Raw genomic sequence first — 15,778 nt, forward strand, 5'->3', positions numbered from 1 at the left:
CTCTCAAAAAGGGCATTTATCTTCCAATTTCCTGAATTCAGAATACAACTGCAACATCCAGTATTGTGACAATCAAATGGGAAATAACAAGACCTGTTAACATTTACTTGCCAAATTGGCTGGCAAATTAGACAAACCTTGATTGTGTTTTGTGCAGTTTCTACTCCATCTCTTACATATTTTGAGGAAAATTACATTTGGAAAAACATGATGTCATATAATGTAAATGACTTTCTTTTTTTTAAAACAAAGCAAAAGATGCTGCAAAGTTTGCATCAGACAGGGTTGTCACTCTTAATTTAAAGCACTGGATTTCATGACTTGATCTGAATCAAGTTTTCAAGGATTTCCAGGGATTTCATCAGTACTACTGACACTGATTATTGTGCAACAATACTGTGTAACACTGTGTAATAATTATCAGTGTAATAAATATTTCATCTACTGTACAATCCAGCTAATTTTTGAACTATTTTTGAGTGCGTGTTTATTAATACCAGCAGAAATTGAACATGGTGGAGATTCATTATGGTGAAGTAAAATAAAACAACAGTTTGCTCTGAATTTTTAATCATGGGATACATGGATTTTGCACAATGTTTGGATGAACTGACAGAATCAGAATACCAAAAAACTTGCTGAAACAGTTTTTGGTAAACCCAATTTAATGAACATGCAATATTTTGGGACATAAGCATGAATTTACACAGTATTAAGTATTATACTTCAAAGGAGGTTGTTCAAATATTAACATGGTCTTAAATGAATAAATCAGGACCTTTACAGGTTATTTCCAAACTGGTGACATCTGAGGGATTACTGATACATCTTTTATGATCCTCACTTTCATCATGGTGGCGAGATTTTGGTTGCAGCGTTATCACAGTGAAGAGAAGCATCTGGCTCCCATCTGGGCTTTGTTGTCTTTCTGCAACACAGAACATATTTTATAAAGCAAGTAAAAATGGCAAAGCTCTTTGCTTTTTTTTGTTCCTCTGCTTTGCATATAAATCTGTCAAAACAGTCCGCTTCCACACACACAATTACACAGTATTCAAAAAGAGAAAATTTAAGCTTAATCAAACTGATTTATGTAGCTCACGTGTTTTTATGCATGTCCAAAGCTCTCTATTGTTGTGTTTCTGGTGTCACGTTGAAATTCCTGAAAACTGGCAGGTGGCAGGGGAAATGGAATAGCCTGGCGGTAGACTGTATACTAATGACAAGACAGGGAGAAATGACACATAAGTGTAAATACACCAGTCAACATTAGTTATATGCAGTACAAGGATTTAGAAGTTTTGCATAAAAATGAAGAGAAAAGTTCCTCCGACACCTCTGGAAATTTAATCTTCACATCAATGCTGTCTGCTGAGGCAGCAACAACTGATGCAGAAACCTCCTGCTTGGCATTTCTCTCATGTTGCTGGTAGAAGCCGAGAAGGAAAGCCATGCCTGGGATGTAGCTTTCAGTTCTGGGAAAGGTAAAAAGCTGTTTTAACAACACACACCAGTATGTGTCATTATAATAAACACAGAAAATGTTTCTACCATACTCTGTAAAGCAAAGTAAGTCTCTTCTCCTCTTCCTCCTCACCTTTTATCTCCCTTGATACAATCTGCACATTTCTTTTTTTACAACTGAGGCTCACCTTCTGCCCATCTCTGCCATGGCTTCTGGGATCCTAGTCCAGTGTACCTTGGCCTTGAGTGTTGGCTTGGAACCAGGCAGATGTGCAGTAGCAGCTCTCATTGACATTTCATAGGACTGACATTCAGCTCCCCATCTAACGTGTGCCTAGACCAAACACAGGAGATCAATCATAAAGGGAATCTTTACAAAAAAGAGACTTGGCTCCAGCCTTGATAATATTCAATATGGTAAAAATATCTTAAAGGGACAACTAGTATGATTTTTAATGTACATCATAGAGAGTATTTGTAGACAGTGTATCTTATTCATACAGCTCTAAATCAACTGTAGTAGGTGAAAACATTTTTTAACCTGCTGCTAGAGATATCCTGAGCTGATCAGGATCAGTATCAGGGCTGATATGGGCATATTTTAATGGATCTGTTTTGGCAAAAATAAACTCAATCATATCCTTTCTTTACTGTACTCTACTGTTTTTTGTCACCTCAGCCTGCTAGTGTTGCAAAGCTTCGGGTGTGATTGTTAAAAAGGGCAAAATACACAAAATTGCTAAGCTCTGACGACAATAAAGGTGTTACTGAATCTTTTATCTGGCCTCTTTCTTTCTTATTAGCAAAGAACACTGTACAAAACATTCAGGAGGCAGCTTCTAATTTTACTAATTTTCTTATTTAAAGTGCCTTTAGTTGGTTAAAACGACACATGTTGCTGGTGGCAGGTCTGAGCTGAAAAACACTATATAGCCCCGTAGAGCTACATGACATATGAATGATGTATGACCAATGAATGACACCTTTCACATATGAAATATCATGTGATTAACTGTTAATATAAAAGTAGTGATTATACAGTTACCGATTCACAATCCATGCTCAAAATGTAAACAAATGAGAGGCATAACCACTAAAAATTAAAGACACAAGATTTGAACCTGCTTTCACTCCCAAACTCATACACAGACTATCACCAGACAACAGATAGATCTGTTTTTTGTTTTTTTTTGTTTTTTAAATGTTTTTAGGCTGTTAATGTGTGTTCCAAGATTTTTATAGCACTGTGTTCATCAGCATAAATGTATCCAGGCAGACATAAAAACCTACATATAAGCGTATGTGTAGATTTCATCGGCACACATTATACTTCTGAGATGTGACAACTTTGGTGTGGGAGTCAATTAGTTAATTTGTCTATTTTAAGAAGCAAATTGACAGTGATAGGATGTATGTTACATGGATGATGGTTGTTTTTTAAATGTCTTTAAAGGAACTTTTATCCTTTTATTATCAACAAATCCCACAAAGAGATGAAAAGCAACAATGAATTTATCCTACACAAAAGTATAGTTGGTCTATCTACAGCTCTTACCCAAAATATATTCAAAACACATAACAGAGCCATACCACTGCATTTGGGTCACATATTCCTTCAGTAAAATGAGCACAGCCTGTAAGTTTTATTCCTCACAGCTAATAAAAGAAGCAAGGCAGTGTAATCACATACTCAAGCATGCTCATTAATGTCTGCCTGGAAATTTTACTCTTCAGAGATCGAACAGATTTGTTTAAGATTAAACTACACTGGCTGTTTTCATTCTAATATGTTTCCCAGTGGAATGGTACGGCTCTTTATGTACAATACCAGTCAAAAATTTGGACACACTTTCTCTTTCAAGGGTGTGTCCAAACCTTTGACTGGTACTGTAACTTTAATTGTTTTTGGACAACAATTGAGTTCTTTGGTGGAGAGGAATAAAGAAGCTGTCAAGCTTTGGTTACTCAGATAATATTTGCAAGCAAGATACAGTCATTGCTGGTTTTGGTCTTTTCTGAGAAATTTTTGATAACAATAATAAAGACATGAAATAACATCAGTGTTATTCTTTTAATTTCTGACATTTTGTAAACCAAACTAAAAAAAAAGATTATCCCCACTGCCCTTCCTGTGTGTTTTATATCTACCTTTGCCTCAGCATGACCTTTCACAATGGTGTCAACGCACATCTTCCAGTTGGTGTCTTCTCCAACCTGGGACACAATCAGTTGGGCATTCTGAGTGTTTGCTTCAGGCGTGTAGTAGACAGCTGTATCATAACCCTCAGGCTTCTGGTTGCCATTCAGGGCAAGCGCTTTGATGTTGAACGCAGCTTCAGGTGGTGAGTCCAAGCCCTGAGGAATTAAATAGAGAGCAGTCCATTAGACTCTAATGGGTTTGTGTGCTTCATGTCCAATATGTGCAGAGTATTGATCATCTTATGTCAGGCGTGGAATTCATAATAATACCCAAGTGAAAATGCATTTGTGATTGTGTGTAACTACTGGGTCATAGTGGACAGTGAAAGTCGGGAGTGTAGGAGTCAACAAGGCTGAGGGAACAAGCAATTTTAGCAAAATGTGTGTTATTATGGTACAATATACTGTATATACAAATAGCTGCAGTCTAAACATGGATCATTTGAAATATTTAGAATTATTTTGTTGATCATGAATTCTGAGCACAGCTAAAATATGTACCATAAAGAAATTAAATTAATTTTGGATCACTCTCGGTGGAGCATGTTTAGCATACTTCCATTATGTTTTCATGATGGCTGTGATGAGATCTTCTGACGCTTGATGATGAATCAGAGGACAGACGCACGCGCTGGATGGCTTCCTGTAAACACAATTACGGAACAGGAGAATTTGAATGGATGAAATGCCAGAGCAGGTGCTAAGATAATAACATTGCACACTGTAGCCAAATACCTTGGAAAGCCTCCTCAGAGTCTCAAGGAGTTGGCGGGCACCCACAGGATGTCTGCTCAGGCCGGCGTTAACCTCAAAGTGGATTTTCTCAACAGCTTTGATTGCCTGGGCTAATAAAAGTGCACAGGCTATGTTAGCAAAAAGATTTAAAAAACGAATGTTTAGGGGTAGACACAATAACAAGAACAATCTAATTCATGTCAGTACAACAGCACTGCAACAGATCATGAAATTATTTTAAATTGATAAATGGGCAAAACCAAAAATCTTGTTTTTGCAGACTGCCATTGATTTAACCTCTCGATTTGCTAGAGTGATGTAGAAGCGTACTGCAAAGGTGTTTCAGTGCACTGTGACATTCCTGTTGGGTGTGGTTACAGGTGCAACAAAGCAAACTTTTGACCACACCCAACCACAACCATCAGCGATGCTGCATGGAGTCAGAGGTGTAACAGACTTCAAACCTTCAATCAGAGAGGCCAGTGAACACTGCTTTTCAGCCTGGTGTTGTTACTCTTTAACTACAGTAAGAGTTTCAAAAGAAAAAAAGAAGCAGCATGACTTTGACAGGACAAAACAGCATATGCTGTCTCATTCTGTTGCAGTTTTGTCAGATCAGAGAGTTCAAAGCGACGGAAATTAATTCATACAGTCAATGGGGGTTCATACAGAAACACCATCTACAGCCAGCAGCACCATTTTTAAGGGCCTTGAAATGACCGTTCATGGCCAACAGTTAGTTGTCATGTCAGAATTGGAAAATGCAGCAGCAGCATCCATGGAGGAAAGACAGTTATTTCCTCGACAAATGCCTCCTGAAGTAGCATGAGTGGACATGTCTGTAATACTGTAATGAGTGTCAGCAGCAACCAGACTGCATAGCATTGGATGACTCAAGCTCCCCATGGTTTGTGATGTTGTTTTGGATTCCAAAGTATTGTATGCTGTTATGTATTGGACTTGTTGTGTATACCTGGGACTACTTTCACTGCCACGTTGGTGTATCCCAGGAAATAATACAGGGGGTATTCCTCATGGTAATATTCTCTCCTTAATTCAGATTCCACACACAGTCCTACTCCATAAATGTTACTCTCAGTGCACATTTTGGATCTTGGATGCCAGGTGTTTGGTGTCTGGATCTGTTTGAGTGCAAAAGTAACAAATGTCAGGTTTGAGTTCTGTAAATCTTCATTTGTTGAACTCCAACAGTGAGCTGCTAAAGGTGTTGAGTGTACCTCTTCTGATTCAGGCCTCACAACTGCTGGACCCTTGTGGACAACTTCATCATTGGAGTCAATAGCGTTGGGCATCATTGGGGTCATTTTAGCCAAAGCTGGCTCTTCAATGTTCCTAGAGACTGCATACACATTGGAGCTGTTGGTTGAAAAGAAATTCTGAAACTCGGCATATTGGCTGCACTGTGGTAGCATATATTAAACTTAAAGAATACATATATAACAATGACTCAGTGTGAATCAGTATTTTTCCACACCCCTAAACACACCTGAGTGAAAAGAGTTCAAACTCTTTTTGGCATGGTGGGAAGTCAAGTTCAAATTTCTTTTCTCGGACATTGATCTTGGCGGAAAACTTCCATGGGATAGCAATTGGCGTTTTGCTCTTAAATTCAGAACCACACTGGAACAGCTCAGTGTTGATCCCATAGAAAACCCAAAAATCCTTTGTGAAACTAAAGAAAGAAGAGTTTAATTTAGAACAACTTGGTTTGCTTAGTAATTACTAAACATGCTGGAAGTGCATCTTTTTAAATTTTTAAGAATATTAAATATAATTACCCAATAAAACCATCAGTCTCCAGTGAAATTTCAGAAGTCAAGAGTTGTCCAAGACGATCTGTTAATGGTGGATTTACCGCAGCTTTGGCTAAAATAACACACAAACAAAAAACCAAGATTTCCAATGGTGGTTCAAATTAAATAAATAATTTAAAGTATTCATCAATACTGATTTGATCTGCAAGGTGGTCATAGGCTGTTTGCATCAAATTTGACACCTCACCATTAACAGTGATCCCATTGACTGTTTCATAATATTTGCTGATCTCCAGTGGAAGACCCAGGGTGGTAGCTTGGAAGTAGCGAACCTCAAAGATCAAGAAGGGTTTGGTCTTATGCCATGAAATTCCCCTCTGTAAATTTTCAATCGCAGTCCACACAGGGCTCTCTTTCCCCGCAGAAGGACTGACAGCCTGCAAGTAAGATAATGAGAGGACATGTAATCAGTTTTATAAACAATATGATCCTTTTAAAGAATTGAGCTGGCTTTGACATAAATAGATCATTAATAGTGTTTTTGCATAAATATTGTCTCACCTTGATGATTTTCTGAATTAAATCTTTATTGATATCAACAAAGAACCACTCTTGTCCAGAGGCGCGTGTGTAGGCAGAAAGGACAGGCTTATCACTGGGCAGAATTTCCCAGTTTTGAAGCTGAAAAAGACACAGCATAAAAATCACCCAAACAAATAAGCTGACACATCATAGTACAATCGTGATCATTTTTCCTTTAAGTCTCAGTTATATTCTTACCACACTGAAAATAGCCTGAAAGTCACTGAAACTGAGATCTCCTTTAAATCCAGGGATGCCAGAGCCAAACAGCTCCTTAATTCCTTCAGCACGCATACCCAACTTTAACATGAAAGGAGAAGAGGATGATTATACATGACCGAGAAGGTGCATTTAACTTCAATGAAAAGTTCAAATGGCAATGTACCACACTGTACCTCTAGTAGCTGCAGAATTCTACCAATGAAAAAAAATTTTCCTTTCATCATGATTTCAGTGGGAAAGATGTTTGTCGCACTTCTTAGCATGAAAACTTCTGTTGCCGTGCCAATTAGGAAATCATCTAGATCGGGAATACAGTAAATTATTAAATAATAATTAAAAAAAAAACAACAGGGAACGGTTCACCTAGATGCACTGCTGTATTTGAACATACCATTAAACCAGTCCATGCGCATTGCTTTGCTGTAGTGATAGCTGAGACGACCAAACTTAGGGGCCAGGATTTTCACAGCTACATTGCAGGCAGTAGAGCTATTGCAGCAACCACAAAAAAGAAAGTTACTAAGAGCCGTTAAAAATGAAATATCATATAACATAAACATTATTCATCACTAACCAGCTTATTGTTTCTGCATTATTGTACTTACAGGAAGTGATTATCTGGAGTACTGGATTTAGCAAAGCTTCTCAAATAGGAGTATGCAAAACTAACAACATGCAGGTCTTTTTCCTCCTGCAGATGTGCAGTCATTGTGGACACCAGAGCCATTGAAGGCTTAGTATCAAACAAGATCATGAAGGCCAACATGCGTATCTCAGTGGGAAGGTCCTTTTGCAGGAACAGACTCATGGTGATGTCTTGGACCTGAAAGCAGAAGTAATACCACGATAAGGAGTCGAGAAAACCCGGGGCTCTCACTGAAACGTTCAACCACCCACTGCTGAGGTAATTTCTGCTCTGTTCCAGCACAGTCTCTATTATTTTCTGAACAACAATGAACTTTCAAAAGCAGGTGTTACGTAAAGATTATGTGGCAATCACATGAATCAGACATGTAATTTTCACATGATTGTCTAAAATTGTAATTGTAAATTGTGTAAATTTATTCTTACTTGCCACAATGAAGAAAATTAGCTATGACTCACAATTTAGAATCTCTCACTGCTTTGTGTAAATGCATAATTTCTCCAAATGTTCCCTTATTAAAAAGATTGAATGGGTCATGTAATTACCATCAACATGTTTTATATACATACCTAGCATATAGCTATCATAAATAAGCATCTAAAAAATCCTCTATTCTTCCTGTATGTCATATGGTGTTCTTACACTGTGAGGGTCTCTGGCAGCGATGAGTCTCATAGACTGCACAGCAGCACTCAGCACACGAGGCGAGAGATCCACAGGGGTGGCAGCCACTCCGGGGAGGAAGCGCATGATGGTTTTAATGCTGCCTGGATGTCCTGCATTCCCCAGAGCTCTCAGAGCAATAACCATGTCTGCCTCATTGTTATTCCTCAGACCCTCCATTGCCATGTCCAGCAGTGGCTAAATACAGATGTTGAACAAATATGCAGTCAGTTTTTACTAACTGTTATTTTGAAGACATCACTATCCAGCTAAGAGAAGAAGAAACTATCAGTGTTGGTTCACACAGTGAAGCTCTTACCACATACCTTACGACTGTATGGTTAGTACTGTTGTTTCAGTTTGGAATAACTGTTGCACATATTTAATGAAGGAAATTAATTTATTTATTAGTTTGAATACCTGAACAGCAGTTACTGGACAAGGTGTATAATAGGCACAGTGCTTGTACACGAGAGAGCCATAGGAAAGTACCACAGTATTCCACAGATAGATTTTGGATTTACTAAAGGACATGTTCAGGAACATCTGATAAAGAGAGACAAAGACATTTTGACGTTATCTGCACAGAGGGTTTTGTATATAGTGTGCATGGTATCATTTCTTCTTTTTCATTAACTCACTTTAGCCATTTCAACCAGCTCTGGAATAGCCTGGAGATGGTTAAATGCCAGCACAACAGCTTCCAGCGCTTCACTCGCAGACACATCTCCAGCCTGGAACCTCATTTCCAGGAACTTCAGGATTCTGGCATCAGTGACCTCAACAATCATGTCCAAAAACCATCGTCTGATATGGGAAAAAAGAGAAAATGTAGTAATCTGATAAAGATTAGTAAAAGGTAAATGTATGTGAAAGACAAGGTCACATGTCACTTTTAATTGCACTTGTACAATATGAAATACAAGGTGTCAGTGACTGCCTTAATCTTAATGAGCAAAGAAAGCAGTCTTTCAATCTTCACCTCTCTGTCATCATGCCTCACATGATAATAAATCATTCATCAATGGTAACGTGCCAGACTGAATCCATCCCTGAACTAATTGAGAAGGATACTCTTCAATTACTTAATCAGTTGAAGTGGATCAGTGTCAGATTTCAGAGATGGCCTTAGACTATTTTGTTCATCATCTTATAATACTATAATGAAAAGCTTGGTTAAGGGTTATCTTTGTAGGATTTTTACTTTCAATCAGTGTTCTCTGTGTTCTCAGTGCTGAATAAATGTACTTATAACTTCTGAATAAATAACTTTCTAGGTTAGGATTGGTGAAAGATCACATTTCAGGCAAAACGTATACATTTATCCACCATCCCAGCCTCCACACTTTACTAATTCTGCACTGTATGACCTTTACCGAATTTCCTGAACCGAAAAATTGCAAGTTAACATGTTCGATTTCAAGGCCCCCAAAAAACTTGGCAAGGCTGCTAATGTGCCATTTTTAGCTATGCTAGCAGCTAAAAATGGCTCTATGGATAGTAATATCGATTGACTGGTCCACCACTTTGGTCCAGACTGAAAAAAATATTTCAGTCTGGACTTCAGCAAAAATCAGGATGGATTGGCATCTAACTTTGCTATAGACATTGATGGCTCTCAGATGATGAATCCTAATGACTTTGGTGATCCCCAGAGTCTGACTTTTCTCTAGTGTCACCATGAGATTAAAGTTAGTGGTTTTGAATGACATGGCTTTCATATTACAATTATTGGATGGATTGCCCAAAAATTTGGGATAGACATTCATGTTCATTCATGTTCCCAAGATGAATTATATTAACTTGGGTGAGTTGGTGAAAAAATACAATTTTAATTGGTCCTATCCCTTGATTAATGATCAAATACCTGTAAAACTAATCACATTCCCATCAGGGAAATTTGCAATTTGTAATTTGTGTCTAATGCTAATTAACAAATGTTAGCATGCTAACAAGCTAAATTAAGATGGTGAACATGGTAAAGTCATGGTAGGCTCAAAGCATCACTGTGTACAGCCTCACAGAGCCACTAGCATGGCTGTAGACTCTTGTTACAGAAAGATCAAGAACAGGGGTAAATGAAAATGCCTTCCAAAACTTCTGATAATTATATATTTCATATTTGGTATCTAAATCTAATATTAGTCCTTTGTATGATAAAGAATTTAATGAATGACAACTTTAGGGTTTATTATTCAGTTGGACAAAAATGGGTTCAATAGCTTCCCTCCTCATCATATGATTATATAATACTTACCTGTGCTCTTCATTTTCAGCAAACTGCCTCCACATGATTTCTAATCCTTCATAAGGCGTCACTCTCAGGAGTTGATACAGCTTTATAGTATCCTCCGTTGTTGCGCTGTCAATTTGGTAACTATTAGCTTGAGCCAGATGTTTGATCAACTCAATAGCCTGAAAAGAGAGAGAATACATCTTTTGAAAAAAGTGCCTATTTCCATCTTTATTTTCATTTAATGAGTTCTTCCTGCATTTTTCTGGTAATATTTACACATTTTTTGTGTTACCATTATTGGTAACGCATGTATCATTATTACCTTTGGTACAGGGTCTTCCAGGTTCTGCATCATAATGGGGACATTAGCCTCTGCATTGACAAACTTGTAAATAATGTTGCCTTTACTTTCCATCGGCCCAAATGTGACAGCTCTGGCTGTGTCACTCACACCGAGCAGCACCATTTCCTTCCTGCAGGAGAAATTATTTAAAGCAGTCAATTTGTATTGCAGACAGAGACTGTGAATGAGCACACATATGTGCAATGTGCAGATATTTTCTTGTCTTACATTGCTTGCATCTTGAAACTGCCACCCTTCACATTGAAGGGACTGAAGTGTTGTTGCTCCAGGCCATGAGCTCTGGTAATGAGACCTCCTTCTGCTGTTGGTTTGACTGTATAAACATATCTCACAGTTGAAATGATAGATTCCCCTCTCTGGATTGGAAGACACAAGAAAAAATAGAGCTGACTTTGGTCTGCTTAATTTATAATTGCAGAATCAGATGCATGTGTAGTGGCATAAGCAGACCTGTTTGGATACTTTGTCAAGCACAGCAGTAGCCATTCCCCTGTAGATTGCTGCTTTCTCCCTGCAGTTACCAACATCAACAACCTGAGTGATGGTCATGTCCTTTGTTTCTTTGTTTTGTTCTATAGCATAGTTACTCTGACACTTGCCATGGATGCTAGCCTGCAAAAAAAAATATTATGCTGTATAGAATGAATGATGACAGTGCCAAATACAGCAGTTCATTGTCAGTGGTGACTTGACTTTTACCTCCTCAAGCTCATAGATTCTCTGTGTGGTCTTGACTGTTACTTGGAAGAAACCCAGTATTCCTCTCACGATGTTGACAACAGTGTCAGAAATCTCAGCAGAGGCGTGGATGTCACCGACGTGTCCACTGGCATAGTCAAACATGAAGGGTTTGACTAGCTGGTCAGCAATGCGCTGGGTAAGCTTTGGGGAGGCATTAAAGCCATTTTTCCCCGGGAAGCCGTTGAACTCCTCGAAGGCCAGATCTGAAACCTTTGATCCAGAGAATGAAATGAGCTTTTTGCTCATGTGTGAAGTGCTTGTAGAGAAAACTCACTCATTCTCTACTTAATTGTCAGATGAAACAGGTGAAATGTGTAAACCAACAGAATTGGAAAGCAGCTGGCATTTGTCTGTCCTATTCTATTGGGTTGTTTGAGCTTACTCTCTACTATAATTGCAATGTATGTATGTAAATGCAAATGTTTGTATGCAGCATCTGCTTATTGTTGTAAAATGACAAAAAGATACTGTTGGATGACTGTGCTTGATGGACACAGTGTTACATAGCTGTTGGTCTGCAAACTGTTGTAAAAAATGAATTTATTTTCATCATGATCACAAAGAAATCTTTTTAGTTTTAAAGTAAATTTGGTTTAGAGATTAGAGGCTTCAAAAGCCTGTACAACCTTTCAACAGCTATTTTTTAAAAATGACTCAGATACACTCAGATACATGAATAAATGATGAATGACAAGTAACACACTGTGAATCTGACATAAAAATTAACTTATTCTCTGTAAAGTTTTTGCTATCCTTTACTGTTACCCTTACCTGAAGAGAGAATGTTTGTGCAGACACACCGATGATCTTGACCTTGCATATCATTTTTACCCCAGACTCAGCAAGGTTTGGCATGCCGAGTCCAAAGTTCACCACTCCCTCATATTTGTACTCGTAGGCTTTCTTAGGGTTCAGGCCGAGCTCTGGAATGTGTTGTCAAAATAGAAATGTCATTTGAATTGTTTCTTTATAGAAAGCATTTCAAAAAGATTAGTGTGCCCTTTTGAGCAAGATAAAAAAAGACTCACCATAACGGACACTTTGACATGCTGAAAGAATAGAAGTAAAACATAAAATTTTGTAAATATATTAACACATTTTTTACTTGATTTGGTTTATTTATGGATCTACCAATCTGAGGGATAATATGTTAAAAACTGAACTTTCCCCCCAAAAAGAAAAAAAAAATCCACATAAATACACATACATACAACAAAAACAGGTTGAATCCTGACCTCTTCAAGTCTCTATTGTTTTTGTCATTCATACCTAAATCATTATTATTATTATTATTATTATTATTATTATTATTATTATTATTATTATTATTATTATTTATTTTTACCAATTATTCATAATTTCTAAATACCCATATTAGAAAGGATCTTACATGTTGAATGGTGGAATACATTAAAAATGCACCAGAAACATAAAAAAAAAAAGTTTTTTTTCAACCCCAGGATTATGAGTAATTTGCAAAACCTCTTAAACTGAAATTAAAAGATTAGAAGTTTGGATTGTGATAAGCTTGTAGAATTAAAATATAAATAAATATGGATGAATCAATAAAAACTTACTGGCCAGGGCCACAAGGCAGCAGAGGAGAAACCCGTGCATGGTGAAGTGACTGGAAACCAACATTTCAGATTTGTCCCTTATATACCAGAATGAGTTTTGATTGGGAAAACTGGTTGCAGTAAGTCTTGTGACTGATTTAAAGTAAACACATGCTGTGAACACAGGGACATGTCTGCACTAGAGCCATGATGACCTGTGACATTGTCAGATTGACCTGAATAATGCAGATAATTCTCAACAGCTCATTGCGATAAAGAAATGGGCAGTTGTGACTGTGAAAAATTTCTAACCTGAAAAAAACCCACAGTGCCTACATGCTATCTGATTTTGTTTAAAAATGGGATATCACTGAGAATATGTTGAACATTACATCATAATTTTTATATCTGTATTTTATGTGAGACGTGAGTGTTGTGCTACATCTTACATAAACACTGAATGCAAAGCATGGCTTGCTCTGAGTATTTAAAAAAGATCAAAGCCAAAGCCTCAATTTGAATCACTCAGAAAACGAAGTAAACAAGTTTTTCACAGCTGAATGGAGGGATGAACCCAGTGGGATATGCATTTATTCCCTCAGTTAAACCCAACCATGTGGAGCGAAGGAGTAGAAGATGCTTGCTGGTTTACTCTTTTACATCTTGAATATCAGTGAAACTCCTGATCTTGAACTTTGTAAGCAAATCACTGTCCCCTGACATCACAAATGTGTCCACCTCCTGGACACAACAAAGTCAAACAGTGTGTGTCTCTGCCTGAAGGGCTTCACAAACAGCCCTGTTAATGCGTGCAGTCTCAGGGTGATGACATCAAGCGGCAATCAGCCTAAGTGTCCATTCTTACCGTCTCTTAGGGTTATGTTCAGATTGCACTACACTTCCACAGTCCCTTGTGTAATCGTTCATAAGGATTCTCTTAGCCATCGTTCTTCTTTCACTCTCAGGCTTCATTTCACCTGATCATCTGCTTTCCTGTTTTTAATTTTAGCATTGCCCAATAGAGGGCGCCAATGTCACATTTTGTCCAAAAATTGGCAACAAAGAAAATTAGATTGTTTTGAATATTACAAGACAGGATTTAGTTGGGTTTAGTCATGCACACTTGATTATTCTTCAAGTTGAAGAATGCAATGAGATGATGAGATGTAACTTTTAGAAACACCTTTGCCAGCCAAAGCTAGTGCTTACTTATAGTGAATTCTGGATTCTTGTCCACTTTTCACAGTACTGAGACAGGATAAAACAAAAAAGACCTGCAAAGCACTACTATAATAAGTCTAGGTTTACAAACACATATACAGAGCTCATTACAGTATAGCTTTTTGAGTGGAAGTCAGTTCCAGTTTTAAATCTGGTTGGGTTTAAGTCAAGAGATTCAAAGATGGTGAAAATCACGTCAAAACAAAGACTATCACAAAGAGAAAATATTTTATAGTGTAAAAAATAATGTTTAGGGTGTTTCTCAAGGACCAACAGAGATGTAGACCAATAACATCTGTAGGAAATTTACTAAATGTCTCAGTGTCCAACAAATTATTGCCCAGAATTTATTCTAAATCAGCGTGTACATAACATGCCTCTGTATGCACAGGCATGTGTGAAATCAATGCACATGAAAACATAGAAGTCAAGAAAAAAATGCAAGTTAGAGGGTCAGTCAGAGTCTAAATGGGCACAAGACATGCCCATTATTAGTCTAAGGACTGCTGCTGTAGTCACCTGACATTGCTTTCTTGTCAGTTAAATAATACTAATATTGTAGAGTTCAAGTCTCCTGTGTCCATTCAGCTCATTGAAGAAACACGACTGCAGACATTAGGAATTATTTACCGTAACACAATGCATGATATTTCAATTCTTCATTTTTTGTTGGTTCATGTCTGATATGTTTCCTGACTAGTTACAGTACAGTATGACCAGTTAAAGATTCTGGACTTGGATTCTGGACAAGACTGAGGGCTGAACGTCTTGTTACAAGTCACTGGTTCTGCGGATGGGTAAGAGATTCATAATGTAATAATTGATTTGATGCACTTGCTTTACAATCCAAACCTAGACAGATGCTTGAAATCATTATACGACAATGCCTCGCAGCCTAACAGACAGAATGTTGAGGATTGATGTGCTTATAATATTTTTAAGTTTAAAACACAGGTATAACTTTTATTTACTGTATGTATAGCCCAAACCTTGCACAAAACCCGGTGAAAACATACATACATCATATCAACAGGGAAAGCACAAACAGACATAGACACAGACCAATATACACATGGAGAAAAATCTGTCTCACTTTGCAGGCAAATATTGTAAAAGGCACAACAGCAACAGGAAACGTTGCCAGCCATCAGAGTTGGTGCTCACAATGAAAAGTGTCTTTTTCATTATGTCCAGTAGATGGAGCCATTGGCCTTCCTACTGACTGTCATGCACCTTATAAGAGAATGAGTCCTTACAATTCATATTTAATAGACTGTACACTTAGTTGTGTGATGTTCAAGAACAGAGAGTGAAAGAATGCATTAAACAAGACCATTGATTTTGCACATAAAAGAAGTGAGCAGCACAGATATG

At 37.6% G+C, this 15,778-nt stretch overlaps 1 protein-coding gene across 1 annotated transcript; it reads right to left on the reverse strand.

Annotated features, from left to right (window-relative positions):
- Window positions 1-638: 638 nt before the first annotated feature.
- vtg3 (vitellogenin 3, phosvitinless) lies at window positions 639-13,251 on the reverse strand. The gene is made up of 28 exons (XM_067598107.1): window positions 13,205-13,251; window positions 12,656-12,676; window positions 12,399-12,550; window positions 11,586-11,837; window positions 11,337-11,498; window positions 11,094-11,242; window positions 10,845-10,995; window positions 10,544-10,701; window positions 8,928-9,093; window positions 8,707-8,832; window positions 8,266-8,484; window positions 7,583-7,800; window positions 7,369-7,466; window positions 7,151-7,275; window positions 6,954-7,055; window positions 6,735-6,854; window positions 6,421-6,610; window positions 6,198-6,285; window positions 5,906-6,091; window positions 5,637-5,775; window positions 5,372-5,540; window positions 4,399-4,508; window positions 4,220-4,306; window positions 3,613-3,819; window positions 1,653-1,798; window positions 1,337-1,475; window positions 1,103-1,216; window positions 639-928 (listed from the first exon to the last, which is right to left on the reverse strand). The coding sequence occupies exons 1-27, from the start codon at window positions 13,242-13,244 to the stop codon at window positions 1,109-1,111; spliced, it is 3,828 nt and encodes a 1,275-aa protein (XP_067454208.1). The 5' UTR covers window positions 13,245-13,251; the 3' UTR covers window positions 639-928; window positions 1,103-1,108.
- Window positions 13,252-15,778: the final 2,527 nt, after the last annotated feature.

Source organism: Thunnus thynnus, chromosome 8 (genome assembly GCF_963924715.1).
Source record: "Thunnus thynnus chromosome 8, fThuThy2.1, whole genome shotgun sequence".
Classification (NCBI taxonomy): domain Eukaryota; kingdom Metazoa; phylum Chordata; class Actinopteri; order Scombriformes; family Scombridae; genus Thunnus; species Thunnus thynnus.

Bases quoted from the DNA above. Each gene is read 5' to 3' on its own strand.
- vtg3 (XM_067598107.1), bottom strand. From the start codon at position 13,244: ATGCACGGGTTTCTCCTCTGCTGCCTTGTGGCCCTGGCCA. The intron at 5,541-5,636 runs GTACACTCAACA...GCACTCAAACAG, and splicing joins TGAGGCCTGAATCAGAAGAG to ATCCAGACACCAAACACCTG. The intron at 4,307-4,398 runs GTATTTGGCTAC...TTGTGTTTACAG, and splicing joins CTCTGAGGAGGCTTTCCAAG to GAAGCCATCCAGCGCGTGCG.